Source organism: Sitophilus oryzae, unplaced genomic scaffold, assembly GCF_002938485.1.
Source record: "Sitophilus oryzae breed Bouriz unplaced genomic scaffold, Soryzae_2.0 scaffold_1744_pilon_pilon, whole genome shotgun sequence".
In the NCBI taxonomy this organism is placed as follows: Eukaryota; Metazoa; Arthropoda; class Insecta; order Coleoptera; family Curculionidae; genus Sitophilus; species Sitophilus oryzae.
The window spans coordinates 1,150,536-1,166,885 of record NW_022146440.1 but is presented as its reverse complement, the minus strand read 5'-3'; the positions used below and the strand labels follow the sequence as shown (position 1 = coordinate 1,166,885).

General features: G+C 31.6%; 1 protein-coding gene across 1 annotated transcript in view; it reads left to right on the top strand.

Moving 5' to 3' along the window:
- The window catches only part of LOC115881896 (elongation of very long chain fatty acids protein-like), a 66,167-nt gene that overhangs the window by 38,805 nt on the left and 11,012 nt on the right, over positions 1 to 16,350 (top strand). The window contains exons 3-5 of the mRNA XM_030899618.1: positions 5,752 to 6,023; positions 13,898 to 14,060; positions 14,118 to 14,254. Of these exons, the coding sequence (XP_030755478.1) occupies positions 5,752 to 6,023; positions 13,898 to 14,060; positions 14,118 to 14,254 (572 nt within the window). The remainder of the gene's footprint in view (positions 1 to 5,751; positions 6,024 to 13,897; positions 14,061 to 14,117; positions 14,255 to 16,350) is intronic.

Below are 16,350 nucleotides of genomic sequence, written 5' to 3'. Positions count from 1 at the left end.
TTTTCAAACTAATTTGTTATATGTGTTTTTATTAGACAATTCATTTTGTTTGTGGCCCTAAAAATATAATAAAAAAAGTCATTTATTTTTGCTATCATTTAAGTACCTATTTATATTTACTCCATTTACAAAATTTTGGGCGTATTACGTTAGTCTTGTTTTATTATAATAAACGATGTTTAAATATTTGACTTATAATTAAAATCTTTAAATAATAAATAATATTTACACATATTTGGCTTTAATTTTATTTAATAATTGTATAAATTATACTGTTAAATCTTATTTTTTACACATCACAACGATACTTGTTATTAGTATTGTTGAATTTGTGTAAAAAATAAGATTTAATAATCAAATTTAATTATATATTTTAGAGTAGAATTCAATAAATACGCTCATTTAAAAAGCCCGCGCTTCGATCCATTTAAAACAAGCCCTACTCAATAGATGGCGCCACTTCTGTAGGACCATTTTTCAGTATGGCAGAGTCCATTCTTTTTCTAGCTAGGTATATTCTTTGCTAAAAAGTATAAAGTGTAATTGATACCATTAATTTATTCCACTAATTGGGAGGTTCTGAATGAAGCTTAAGTCGTAAATAGGTCCTTTAAATGTCTGCGTATGCTGAATACACATTCCAAATTTGAACAATTTTGGACAAGCCGATTTTAAGAAATTTAAGAAAAACTGCATCTATTTTAAATTAAAACCGAACAGGTAACAATGCAAAACGAGGCAAATACTAACGTACCTTAAATTGTCATCCTATAATTTTGTCAATGTCAAACTGTATTTTCTACACATTAGGTTTTTGCCTCATTCGAACCAGTTTTAAATTACAAAAATATATTTCGGCGACACTAAACATAGGCACTAAGACGTAGTAGTGTAGACGGCACAACAAATTATATCTAACAATGGTCAAATCCAACTGTTGACAACTTAAGGTATGTTGATATTTGCCTGGTTTTGCATTGTTATCTGTTCAGTATTAATTTAAAAATAGATGAAGTTTTTCTTAAATTACATGAAATCGGCTTGTTAAAAATTGTTCAAATTTGGCATGTGTATTCAGCATAGGCAGACCTTTAAAAAACATATTTACGACTTAGCTGTAAAATTTGCATGGAATTTATTAAATTCTTCTATACAGTGTGTCCTCGGATTGTCTTAATAAGAGAAAAAACTTTTATATTATTGACATTTTAAGAAAAATGCATTCTTCATAAAACATGTTTGCTTGTTCTAAAATGGTTAATCCCGTTTGTACCTACTATTCGTAATTTCCATACCGTTTTAGAGAGAACTAAAGGAAACATGAAAATATGGTTGAATTTTTTCCTAAAAATCACAAGGCGTTTATATGGTAATATAATTTCGATTTAATTCTTTAAGAGATGGTTCTTATTAACATAGATAAAGTAAAGTAAAGATTTAAAGTCTCCCTTTTGGCTGCCAGGGCTAATCTGGACGGGACCTACTTTGTATACGCGGAATCCGAACCGCGGTCCTCGGCCATATCATGGTTAATGGCCTACCGACTTGGCAAGTGTCTAAATCGACTCTTACTCACGAGATATCCGATCTCATCCGGCCTCGAACCAGCGTGAATGAGCAGTGTGTGTCAATAGATTTCAGCCTTTTGCCTTTTATTGGACAACAGCACGATACAGAGTTTCGAACCGGTCACCCGTCCATCCACTAGTATCGCCTTACGTCGCTTAACTTCGGTGTTCTAATGGGAACTGGTGTTTCGACGTAGCTGGGCAGTTGCCCTAATATAGATAAAGGAAATAAATTTAAATTTGGAATGCCCGTCAAAATTTTGGGTAACGAAATTATTTTGGGTCGCGACCGTTGTACGCGATCTGGCGCTGCTATAGCGGTTGCTAAGAACAACCGCGAACAAAAAAAGAAATAATTTTTTCTTGTCCATATCTCTTGTCAAAGTCATCATCTTCAAAAATTATAAAATCTTACTAAATCTAAAGCGCTCCCATTGAAAAAAATCCGAAAAATGTTTAAAGCGTCCAATTCCAAACTAGTTATTGCTATCTTGTGAGTTTAATTTAAGTATAATTTACTCAAACCCGTGATAATTGTGAAAAAGTGGTATTAAAAACTTAAAAAGCTGTGCTGTGAACTGTGAACTGCAAAAACTATCGGGGATCGTGGCATAACGTCGCGTCGCGTCGGTTTCCAATGTTTTTGTCCAGGTATTTCATACATGTCCTTATATAAAATAAAGTTTCTTGTATGCAACACACTGTATTTTATTCATAAAATTGAAAGAAAATAATAATAAATTTGAATAAATAATATTTGGCGATATAATCCGGAAAAAGCCGAACCGCTCCGAAATTTTCAAAAGTTTTGGGTCGCGACCGTTGCAACAATAGCGCCAAATAGTGTTTATATTATCCTTATGGACACTTTCCAATCTAAACTTGTTTCATTTATCTTCTATACTTATTAATTTTGATTAACGTCATATTTTTTGGTGTTGTTAAAGTATAATATTTTCCAGTAACTATTATCACTCTTTCCGTAGCATTGAACTAAATAAATTTTGTGCTTTTTTAATATTTGAAAACAGCAAAAAATATGACTTAATGAATTAAAATTCTATCAATAACAATCTATCAAGAAATGAAAATGAAATTATGTTACCATAGAACGCGTTTTAATTTTTAGGAAAATGTCTACTATATTAAGTATATTTTTATGTTGTTTTTAAATTTTCTTTAAAACGGTATGGACATGTGGAAAAGTATAAATCGAATTAACCATTTTAAAACAACCAAAAATTTTTATTAAAGAATGTATGTTTTTCTCAATGGCAATAAAAAAAAAGTTTTTCCTCTTGTAAAGACAATCAGGGAACATACTGTATATTGGGTTATATTTGAAAAGTTTCCTTCATCTTTATTTTTATCAGTATAACACATGATATGATGTTTATAATTCTGTAGACAATTAAGCTAATATTAAAATAATTTTTCAAATCTTCTTAGATATACAGGGTGAGTCTTAAATAAGTGCAAATATTTTCAGGGCTGGTAGATCTTGATAAAAGAAACATATTTTCTCTTTACCATTTTTCAGATAAGTCCAAAATTATAGAGTTATTTAAGTTTGAAAATTTAAAAAAAAAATTTCTTTTGAAAAAAAAGCTTAGGGCCACCGGATCTTTTTCTGTATTTGCATCCCTTTTATTGCCGTAACCATAGAGTAAAGCCGTAACTGTGGTAAGATCGGAGATTAAGAAACTATACAGTGGGAAGATTTGCGATGAACAGGCAGTTCTAAAAAGTTTTTGAAAAATATACAGAGAAATTTAAAAAGAAATGCACGATTTTCAACCTCTTTTTTTATCGAAAAAAACCACATAGACGTGTTCCTGAGGTCGAAATATACCACCCCTGAAAATATTTGCACTTGTTTAAGACTCACTCTGTATTGTAGTTACTTTCTAGACGAAATTACGAATGTTATACATTCGCCTCTTTCAATATTTCAAAGAGACAAACAAATAATTAACAAGCATTTTCTTCTGTACTATATTCACAAAATACTTCATATTTTGTAATAGTATATTGCTTTTAGAATACATTACAAACATAACACATGTAAACATGTACGGACATTGTTTTTAACACACTTCTATATGTTTTCAAATACTTAAATAATATTAATTAGCTAATATGTTTTAAAGGTTCTACGTGCAAAGAAAACATCAATTAATGGAACTCTACTCTAATCTACCAAATAAATATTTTAATGTACAGTTTTTGCTTATTATATACAAATTAGTGTATGGTACTAATGCAGGACGCGAAACAATAAGAGACATTAAAATGCATATAGTGAGATCAAGAAAGTGGGTCTATAAATTCAGTATGATCCTCGGTATAACCGATATTTTATTGATAAGAATATTAAAGTTGAATTATCAATATTTGATATCACAATTATGGGATTTAATTATTTTTTTAATGAATTATTCTCTTAGAGATAAGGAAATTTATTATCATATCTATTTAGAAACACAGAATTGTTCATAATTTGACAGAATGTGATACACATTCCTTAATAAGTTTTGAGTTTGCGGCAGATATTGATACCTAGTAGGTACGTTTTCAAAAATACGGTTAAACAGAATTTATTTACAAAATATTTTACTATATACAGAGTGAGTCTTAAGTAAGTGCCACTATTTTCAGAGCTGTTAGATCTCGATAAAAGAAACCTAATATTATATTTTCTCTTTATCGTGTTTCAAATAAGTCCAAAACATCTGAGGCTTCTTTTGTGATTATTTACTGTGAAAATTTCCAAAAATATTGATTTTTTGCTTAAATTTTGAGAACCGCTAGACCTTTTCTGAATCTTCTTTTTTGTTAATTTAATCTACTCTCTATGTTGATATTATGTTTTTAAATATACAATTAAATAAAATCCATTTTTTTTTTCAAAATATTCCATATTCAAATTTTTTTTTCGCGAAAAAAGAAATCATAATCGTGTTTCTGTGGTCGAAATATACTACCCCTAAAATATTTGCACTTATTAAACCCTGTTTATCTAGTATTATAATTGTTTTATAAGTTATTTATATTTTTAAATATCCTCTAGTGTTATAAAAATACCGGGTGCGTCTCAAAAGTGGGTCACCCCCTATAACTTTTTTATTTCTTCAGATAAAAAAACAAGATTTGGTATGTTAGTATATGCCTAAATTAGGATTGATTGACGTATTCAACTATTTTCTGTCACTTCCTGTTTCATCGGAAATGACTACAGCTCTTGATTTTTAAATAGCACCCTCGGTATTTTTTACTTTATTCGATAGAAAATAACATTCTGAACAGAATTACATATCATATGTCAACTTTTGACATTTTCACTTAAAACAAATTTGAATTTTAAATTTCAATCTAGAGTGCCATGGCTGTGTTAAATACGCTAATTTTTAATCAAGAATCCTTGGAAAAATAGATTTGATCGTCTAATTGTATTTGCGTCTTGTCCTGGCCGGTTAAAAGATACCCAAACCGTATTTTTAGTCATATTTAAATGTTTTCAAATGGAACGAGGGTGGCTCATTAGCATATTGGGAAAAAACATTTTTTTACGAATAATTTGGTACCACACACTTGGCATTTCGAGTCAAATTGTTGTTATGAATCGCATGTTGCAATTTTAAATAAACCATATTTGAAAATGTCAAAAGTTGACATATGATATGTCATTCTATTCAGAGTGTCATTTTCTATCGAATAAAACAACAAAATTCTGAGGGTCATTTCCGGTGAAACAGGAAGTGACAGAAAACAGCTGAATACGTCAATCAATCCTAATGTATGGTATATATTAATATACCAAATCTCAATGCAAGTTCTTTTAGCCAAGAAATTATTTTAGTTTTAATACTGAATGATTGTCTACCACATTCAAAGAAACTTATCTTGGACACTAAAACTTCTATCCTTTTCCAGAAAATATCTACTAATAGGTATTATTTTTATTTTGCTTGGCTATATTGGCAAAAAATACACTGCATTTTTTATACCCATAGAATATTATAAAATATTTTAAAATTAAAATTTATGAATCAACGTTTCAAATTAATTAACTATTTTTCGATTATTGGTTATTTTTATTTAAATAATTTAGTATAATGTATATAAAATCTATCAATATTATCTACTTTATCGTTAATAATTTTAATTGTTTATATTTTTGCAGATACCTTAGTCAACGAATGGCCTTTAATGCAATCGCCAATACCAGTAGTCCTAATAGTGATCCTATACCTTTACTTTGTATTAAATGTTGGTCCGAAATGGATGGAGAAGAGGCCCGCCTTCAAACTCAAGTCAGTACTAATATTCTATAACCTGTATCAGGTGTTGTTCAGCGTGTGGTTGTGCGCTCACGCTTTTAAAGTGAAGAATCTCGGACCCTATATTTTCAGTCACATGTGTACGAGATCACAAAATCCTGAATTAGAGAAATTGGTAAGTATGTTAACAAGTCAATGTTATTAAAAAAAACAAGATTGTGAGTTTGAGTTTCATGTGGTCTTCTTTGAGGTTTGTCACTACTTTGTAAGAAAAATGACTGCAATCAGTAAAGTAAAGGGCAGCGACCTTTTCAGCAACTTGGAAACCTTCCAGATATCTCTCCATCAATGGCCTATCATTGCCTATTACAGAGAACTGCACTTTTGCCAGGCTTTCGCACCGCCATAAAATATGTTCTGTCGTTTCTTCTTCAGTTTGGTTCATCACCTGCACATGGCTTCGTTCGCCAATCCCATTACCTATAGATGTCTATTCAGCGTATAATGTGCTGTTAATAGTTCCTCTACAGATTTGACTGTTCTGTCTTTGTTTATGAGATCTGCCGTGAATTTTGGCAAATGTTCAACTATGAACTTTTCGCCAAAATATCTCGCCTGTCTCTGCCCTGGTGAATTTCTTCACTCTAGAGATTTTTTGGCCACCCAACGTTTCATGGCCATTCTTGTAACTGCTTTTGCTATGCCGCAGAAGGGTACGTGTAAGGGGATATGTTATTGATGAGATGTTTGGACTAGGAGCTTTGAACTTTGGCCGTTTCATCTGCCTTTTCGTTACCTAACTTATCAACCTTTAGAATAGCCTATTATGCCCTTTTTAAGTCACATTTTCGTTATGCTCTTCCATTCTGGAGTACTTGCTGTGCTAAAAAATTTGATCGTATTTTCAAACTTCAAAAGAGAGCAGTTCGATATTTATTGGGACTGAACAGTAGAACTCACTGCCAGAATTTCTTTAAAAATTTCAAAATACCGACTCTTCCTTCTTTATTCATTTTTGAATCCGTTTGCTTAATCCGCAAGCATATATCTGCTTTTCCCGAAAGGCCATCTCACAACTATCCACTTAGGAATACCGAGCACGATCTTTATCTTCCAACCCCGAGCTCAGAACTAGTTAAAGGTTCAATACTGTACAATGCCAAAAAAATGTACAATCATCTGCCTTTGAATATCATGTCGCTTTCATTCTTTCCCGCATTTCGCAAAGCTCTGAAATCATACTTACTGGAGAGAGCCCTATATGCGGTAAACGACTTTTTTGTTGATGTTTAATCATTAACAATTTTGAATTTTAAAATTTTGATCATCTCACACACTGGTTAAAAGTCTAGTATTTAATATTTTATTAAATGATTACTAAACTCTTAAATGACTATATCTATTTACAATTTTTCTATTGTAGTAAAATTTTATTGATACACCTTTATTTGTGTTCTGCAATATTCTGTTGAATTGTATGATTTGTATTGTATGATATTTTTTTATTATTTATATATTTTTTGTCCTTTTGTTTGTTTTGTAAATGCTTTGTCGATGAACCTATTTTGGCTATTACCTTTGTGACCGTTTGCCCTGGTACAGAAGCTAACGTAACATTGCTACGCTTACCCAATGTATTTAGAGTACACACACAATCCCACAAAGAATACAGTAGAAAGAGTTCGTCTCTTAGGTGAAATGATTATTTCTCACCTAAGTTACCTTGTCAAATTGGATAATTTAATCCCTGCTAATTTCAAAATATCATAGTCTCATTTCAGGTTTGATCTTTCTTTAGGTCTCTTGATTCCTCGTGGGTACCATGCTGTAATTTTTGTGGCCCATCTACTGTCCATCCTTCTTGCGAAGCGTCCTGTATATTGCCACTTGAGGGATTTGATTCTGTGGATGACATCCATTACCTGAATCTTTTGTCGTATCCACTCTATTATTTTACGGTCTCTCTTGGTTATTCCCAGGATATTTTGTTCAATTGAGCGTTGTGCGAACTGCAGATTCCTTATAATGTCCGTTTTAGGTATTCATGTTTCGCATGCATAGGTCATGACAGGTATAGTACACATTTGTCTAATGTTTTCTTCTTTAGATAGAGTGGCATTCTAGAATTGAATATGATTGAGTTTCTTCCATAAGTAACCATTCTAACTTAATTCTTCTGTTAATTTCTGGTAATAGAGATCCTGAACTATGTATTAGTTGCCCCAAATTATATATATATATTCTTCTATTTCTTCTTTTCTTAAATTTATAATTTTGTTATGTTATTTACTAGAATGTACTTTCTGTCTACCAGTTCATTGTACAGGGTGGTCGAAATTGGTCTATTTTAACAGGGAAAATCTATTTCCTGACTAGATAGAGCAAAACCGACGTAGATGTCATGGACTCGATTTCTGACACACGTTTAATGGCATAAACCGCCTGTTGATATTTTCACTGCCAACTGAGATACGAGGTCTTTTTGATTTTTTTACCATTTTGAAAATTGCCCATAACTTTTTTATTTCGCGGAATAATAAAATTCTGTAAAGACGTTCTTAAGGCACTTTTTTAAGCACAATCCAGTGGCGTAGTGACTTTTTTTCTATGCTTAATCTTTTTGTCAGAAATAATAAAAAAATATAATTTTTAAATGGAAATCATAGTTGGCTATGAACTTAAAAAAATGCTGCCGTTTAACCATTTCGAACGATATAAAGTTATGGGTACCTATTTCTAAGAATGAGAGAAATATTAGGTTTTTTATCTTTGTATCGAAGTGTGCCTTGATTTTGAGTTGACCTAGTTGTCTAATTATTTTTTATCGCAATTTAATATTCTATATTATTATTTATCTGCATAATTAGAGACTTTTGAAAAGGTAAATTAACATTATATATTAGTTTTAGTAATTACAATTGAAATCGATACAATAAACAAAGAACAAAGCTAAAAAACGTATTTTTTGAGTGACGAATATATAGTTTTCTAAAAAAATCATCTAAGATGTTCAAACTGAGCACCTCCTTGTTGAATACATAATAAACATCTTTTGCGTACAGAGTTACAGCGATTTATTAGGCGAACTGGTGTAAGTCCAAAAGCTTGTCTAGTAGCTTTCTGCAATTCTTCTCTCGTCCCAATGGTTCTTTCCTTATAGATAAAGTCTTTTAATTTTCCCCATAAAAAATTAGAAAGAAGTTAAATCACAGGACCTAGCAGGACAAGATATGGGGTCCCTTGTTCCAATCCGATTCTCTCTAAATTCTCCATTTAATGGCGTTTTAATTGTAATTGGTAAAACTAATATAGAATGTTGATTTATCTTTTCAAAAGTCTTTAATTTTGCAGATAAATAATAATATAGAATATGAAATTGCGATAAAAAATAATTAGGCAACTAGGTCAACACAAAATCAAGGCCCGCTTCGATACAAAGATAAAAACCCTAATATTTCTCTCATTGTTAGAAATAAATACCCATAACTTTATATCGTTGCCAAGGGTTAAACATCAGCATTTTTTGAAGTTCATAGCCAACTATGATTTTCATTTAAATAATTATATTTCTTACTATTTCTGACAAAAAGAGCAAGTATAGAAAAAGACTGACTACGCCACTGGATTGTGCTTAAAAAAGTGCCTTAAGAACGTCTTTACAGAATTTTATTATTCCGCGAATTAAAAAAGTTATGGGCAATTTCCAAAATGGGAAAAAAATCAAAAAGACCCCGTATCTCAGTTGGCAGTGAAAATATCAACTGGCGGTTTATGCCATTAAACGGGTCTCAGAAATCGAGCCCATGACATCTACGTCGGTTTTGCTCTATCTAATCAGGAAATAGGTTTTCCTTGTTAAAACAGACCAATTTCGACCACCCTGTACAATACTTTAGTTTTTGCTAAATTCATTTTGAGACCTACTTTATTGCTGGCTGTATTTAGCTCATTAATTTGTGCTTGTACTATTGACAATTAGGACTATGTCATCAGCGAATCTTAGATGGTTATGATATTTTCCATTTGTTTTTAATCCTTTCCCAAGCAACACAGATAGTAGCAGGTACGTTCCTGGGACTACAAAAGCGACCATCAAGTAGACTGCCACTATCGGCGGCTACGTTGCCGCCACGTAGCCGCCACGTAACTGTTACTAAAATGGGGAAGAATTTAGTGTAACGGGGTAGTATACCGGGTGGACCCAGGGATTAACGCCGCCACTATATTTCGTAACTATAAAGTGAAAGGGTAGTAGCGGCCACTATCCTGCTACGTAGCGGCCTGGTCGCCCCTACGTGGCCGCCTGGTAACTGCTAGTATATAGTAGCAAAACATTCTTCTAGCGAGCTCTACTTTTAAAAAACGTTTTAAAATAAAATAATAATATGATATGACAGCCGCGGTGCATGGCCATGTTAAAATTAAGTTAATAATGGCGTGTTATGTTTATGAGGAAAATGATGGTTTTAATCGCGTATTTCGGACACTTCCAGGACTAATATAATAACGCACGTCACTTTACTGACCAATATTACCGAGTTAGATGGAAATATTTTAACGCGCCTTCGAATTAATTCAATTTTGTAGATATTTAGAAACAAAAAATAATATCAAAAATATTAAAAATAATATTTGGCAATGAACGAAAGTGTATTCGAGTTCTAATTGGAAAAATAAATGCTTAAAGCACTATAAAACTTGGGAAAATAAAGAAAAAATTAAAATATATTAACAAATAAATTTAATTAAAAAATGTCTGACATTAAAAAATGGCTGACGCACACTTCGCTACGATAAAGTTAGGCTCTTCCCTATGAAGTAGCAGGGACTACCCATTTTTTACTTTAAAAGATCCGCTACTTCCAGTGATTAAGTTGTTACTACTCAAAAGTTACTTTGTAGTATCGGCTACTACTTCGGAACTTTGTTATTCTTAAATGTATTTAAATTTTGTACCCTATGGTAACTACTGGAACTAGAAAGTTACTTTGAACACCCAAAAAGTCGGACAATCAGGCATTTTGTGACAATATAGTTCCATATGTTTCTATAAAGTTCCGCCTACCTCTCATCTCAAAACAATATAAGAACACTAATTTTTTATCTAGGATCCTTCTATCTAGGAGAAAAATATATTTGATCTTTTAATGTTTTTCGTGTCTTGTCCTGACTGGTTAAAAGATGCCTAAATTGTGTTTTTAATCAAATCTCAATTTTTTCAAATGGAACGAGGATGACTTATTATCATATTTGAAAAAAGCATTTTTACGAATAATTTGGTACCACACACTTGATATTTCGAGTCAAATTTCCGTTAAGAACCGATGTTACAATTTCAAATAAACCATATAAGAAAATGTCGTATTATGATATGTCATTCTATTCAGAGTGTCATTTTCTATTGAATTAAGCAAAAAATATTGAGGATGCCATTTAAAAATCAAAAATTGTCTTTTCCGGTGAAACATGAAGTGACCAAAAACAATTGAATAAAAAAATGATGAATGAGAAAATCAAATTTTTACTTTCGCCCTAATCTGATTTACTTCAATTCCAATATCCAAAATATCATTTAATTCTGTTACAAAATCATGTAAAAATTCTTGTAATGGAGGTTTTGACTCGCCACAATTAATAGCTGTCACCATGGGTTGATCGCAAGGATATTCATGCATTTTTAGGAGTATCGGCCAAAATTCTAATGGAGAACTCTTAAATGGAGGCAAGCCGTCAACATTAAAAATTAGAGACATCGATTCTAGGTTGGTCTCTTCGGATAAACGTGCTACTAAAATCTTCCTTATTCCATTGTACCAAAATTCTCCATTTCCCATTGGAACAATGGCACAATATCTCAGTTTTTTAGTATACCAAGTAAATTTGTTAAAGCAATGTGGCTAATTTGGTGTTTTAATGGCCAATGCCTTAGTTCCTGACTTATGTTACTTTCTTTTCTGAGCTCTGTTTTATCTTTAAATTCATCAGTAGTCACCAACTCGACATTCCTAGAAAAATGCAGCTATAAGAACTTTACAAATATATAGAAAATACGACAATTATACATAATAATAATATGTATATGAATTTTCAAAAATAAATTTAAAATAATTTATTGATCATATCAAAGCCCAGTCATACTTCTCTAAATTTAATCCAATAAACCCTTTATCCTGGTGAACTTATCTAGGAAGTTCCACTAGAAGCGCAGTGAACAAACAGTTTTATTGATCTTTATTCTTGTGGTCACGGACAAGATGGGTAAATACGCGATCTGCTACTTTAAAGAAATATTTTTTAGTTTCCACAACTTTATAGTAGCAAGACGTCAATAGGAGTATGGTACCCGTTACTTTATAGTAACAAACCATATTCGCAGCTACTATTTTGGGACCAACAATTAGTACCCAAATGCCTCGTAACGTTAAGACCCAAAATGTAGGGTACTGCGACTATTCTGCGACTAAGCATGGGACTATATAGTAACAAGTACTTCATACACCCATTTTAGTAGCACAGGCTGGTAGCCGTTCCGTATTTATTGTCACTAAGTAGATTTTGCCACTTAGTCACAAATGACTAGTAACAGGTTGGTAACAGATACTATTCAAAAATACTTTGCAGGGGTATTACCGGATATAGTGACAAATTAGGTAACAGGGTGCACCCAGGAACTATGTTTTGATAGCCAGTCTTAAACCTAAGGGATTTGGAACTATCTGTGTTGCTTGGGTTGTTGGCCCAGTCGAGTTATGAGTAACAGTTTGATAAATTATTGAGTGTTTTTTGTGTAAACAATCTTTCTATACATCGATGCATCATTTTTAATTGACTTATATTTAAAACACAATGTGTTCATAAACATCGTCGTTAATGCAAAATGCTTTCTAGGTTTACTGTCTCTGTTTGTTCTTGTTTTTCCTAATTACATTTATTACATTTTAATTTCGTAAATTACGTTGGTCAACTACAATTTTAGGTTTTAGTAGGTGTCGTTTTATCACCTAAAATTAGTCTTGATGATTGATATACATGACCTACACGAAACTTTTTTCCATTCAATTTTATTTATGTTATTGTATCATCATATTGTATCATTGTATAATGAGCTTAATTCTGTGTACGCATTGATTAATAAAAATAATAAAGGTACATTCTAGCTGAGAACGTCGAGCGTCGCGTAGCGTCGAAATGGAATTAATTCACTTAAACTTAAATTAGACCGTTCAGGTAGACAGCGTCGCGTTTGGCGTTGCACTAGCGTCCGCTGAGCGTCGGGCGTCGAGTTCAATATGAATAATTCTTTTTCGGCGAGATTTGTAGCGTTCAGTGGCTCGAAATCATCCAAGTCCAGGCAAGACATGCACTTTGTGACGCAAAATTGTTACAATATAGAAATAGAAACGTGTAATCGGATATTTAAAGAAATTATATCTATCTCTATTCAAAATGTTTGAAATTTTTATAATAATAATAATATCCCCCGTATATAGCGTTTAACGCCTTGGAAATAGGAAGGTACTGGCCATGCTAAAGCCGTTCGGTATACAAGGAAGGTAATGTGGCTAGCACTACGCTTCAACCGCCCATTATTACCTCAGGATTGTGAATCGCAAGTACTAATTTAAGGCTGAGTCGACCTAGGTACCCAAACTATTTTTATTTTATTAAAAATAGTCGGCTGATGAAATGCCGGCTGTAGGATTTGAACCCACAACCTTAAGATTGGTAGACGAGAGCTGTACTTCTAGGCCACCGGGCACCTTTTGTTAAAAATTTTATAATATCTTTATATAATTGTCGCTTTATTTTTAGGTAGATTCTCCAACTTTTTTGTATATTATTTAACTGCAGAATATGACATTTCTAATACTAAAATTCAACAAACTGCTCTCTTTAACGCCATTTTACAAACTAAAAATGTAAAAAAAGTTATCACAAGAGGCTGAACTGACGCTTTCATCCTGAATGTACCTTAAAGATAAAATTAAAGAAAATAATAAATTCTTTTTTTATAGATAATAATAAATAAATTAAACCCCTTATTTTCAGATTGTCAAGAGTGCCTGGTGGTATTTCTTCTCAAAAATAACAGAATTACTAGATACGATATTTTTTGTATTAAGGAAGAAGCAATCGCAAGTTTCGTTTTTGCACGTGTATCACCATTCGGTTATGGTGATTGGAACATGGGCTTACCTAAAATTCCTTCCAGGTAATTCAAATTTCACTACCGTTTATTAAAGACAGTAACTTATCTTTGATTTTATAGGAGAACAAGGTTTGCTTATAGGATTTTTAAATTCACTGGTCCACGTTGTCATGTATTTCTATTACTTTTTGGCTGCACTAGGGCCACAATATCAGAAATACTTGTGGTGGAAGAAGTACATGACCTGGATGCAACTTGTAAGTAGCGATCTGTTTCTTCCACTCATTTACTTGTCATTGGCATTAATTAAATATAAATTAGTGACTGTTGTCTAATATTTGATTAATGGGTACGCGAGTATTTAAAAATACCTACGTAGAGTCTGTACCACAAAAATGCCAAGTGTCCTTTATGCGTGTAGTCAACAAAATTGCATATACAGTAAACAGTTTTTGCATTTTTAACGATCTTAATGAATTAGTCTAGTTAACACAGGAAGATTTTTTTAATTATACGTGACTAACCTAGGGTTGTACGTAGTTTTGAACAATTCGAATAACATTGTCTAATTTTATATAATTATTATGTAAACTCTTGTAGAATTTTTTTTTGGTGTAATTGTGTTTTTTTATTCAACTGAAAACAATTTAAGTATTCTATGGAAAAAAACAAGGACGAGAATTCTCAGGAAATAAATTTAGTCATGTTTATATTCCCCCTTTCTGAATATATTCTATTTTTGGTGTTTAAGGGCATAAATATTATTTTTTAATGTTATAAATGTTTTAATTTTTTTTTCAAAAAATTACGTGATTATATAATATATAAGAAAATACATCTCACAAAACTTGATTTTTCAACATGTACTAGTATTTAAAAACAATAGAGAAAAGTAACCAAATATGGAATAAAATTTTGTTTTTGTGATATACAGGTTGTCCCAATGTTCCGTGGACTTAGAACTACTACGTATTTTTGGAATCAAAATAAGTTTGTTGGGCACAATTTACCTCTACAACTATACAAAAATGCTTAGTTTGTTCGTCAGAGGGCATCAAACTTTAAAAAAATAAACACATTTTTTCAGATATTTTAAGAACCGTTATTCCGATTTGAATGAAATTTTGGGTTGCCAAGTGCTTTAACATTTTACTTTCACAAAATTGAAGAAAAAGTACGGGAAGGGTAAAAACTACCCCCACCCCTACTTATATTTTAGTAATAGTTACTACATATTCTTACTTATTATCAGTCATACTAATATAATAACTGTTTTCTGTTACATATATTAATTTAAAATATAAAATTTTCTCAAAAACAAAATCAACATAGAGGTACCTATTATTATGGAATAGGTAACCAAATATATGGAATACTCTCGGGACTACTGTAAAACTATGAATAATTACTTTTTATGAAATACTACAGGAACTTAGATCATATTTAAAAGGAAACTTAAGTTAGTAATAATGTATGAAATTCAGAAAATCACGTGTCGAGTTCTGCACCTACGCAATCACCATGTATCCAGAGCCCGCACATGAAGCATTGAATCTATACAGGGTGACAATTTGAAACCGAACAGTATTTATTATTGCCTCTACCGATGATAGTATGAAAATTTTTGGCGAAACACGTCAATTTACATATCAAAGGGGACAATTTTTGAGACATTGCATCGTTTTACTTTCAACTCCTTGACCCCCAGGGCACCTACCCCTAAAATTTTAAATAGCAACCCCTATTTCTTTTACCATTTTTGTGTTTCTTATAGAATTCTACATAAACTGCATTTTTTTGAGAATTTTATAAGGAACACAAAAATGATAAAAGAAATAGGGGTTGCTATTTAAAATTTTAGGGGTATCACTTATAAACTAAAAAAAAATTTTTTTTTTTATTAAAATGATTACTTTTATACTAATTTTTTTAACATCTATTTTAACTAAATTTTAATTGCATAAAATTAAATTAAAATGTAATTTTGTTAAATTTACTTTGTTTTAATACAATATTTAGTTTATCCGACTCCTGCCGAGTCCTGCCCTGTCATTTTTGCTGTAAATATTGTACATACAGGGTGAAAATTTGAAAACGAACAGTATTTATTATTGCCTCTACCGATGATAGTATGAAAATTTTTGGCGAAACACGTCAATTTACATATCAAAGGGGACAATTTTTGAGACATTTGTTATCGTTTTACTTTCAACCCCTTGACCCCCAGGGCACCTACCCCTAAAATTTTAAATAGCAACCCCTATTTCTTTTACCATTTTTGTGTTTCTTATAGAATTCTACATAAACTGCATTTTTTTGAGAATTATAAAAAGGAACACAAAAATGGTAAAAG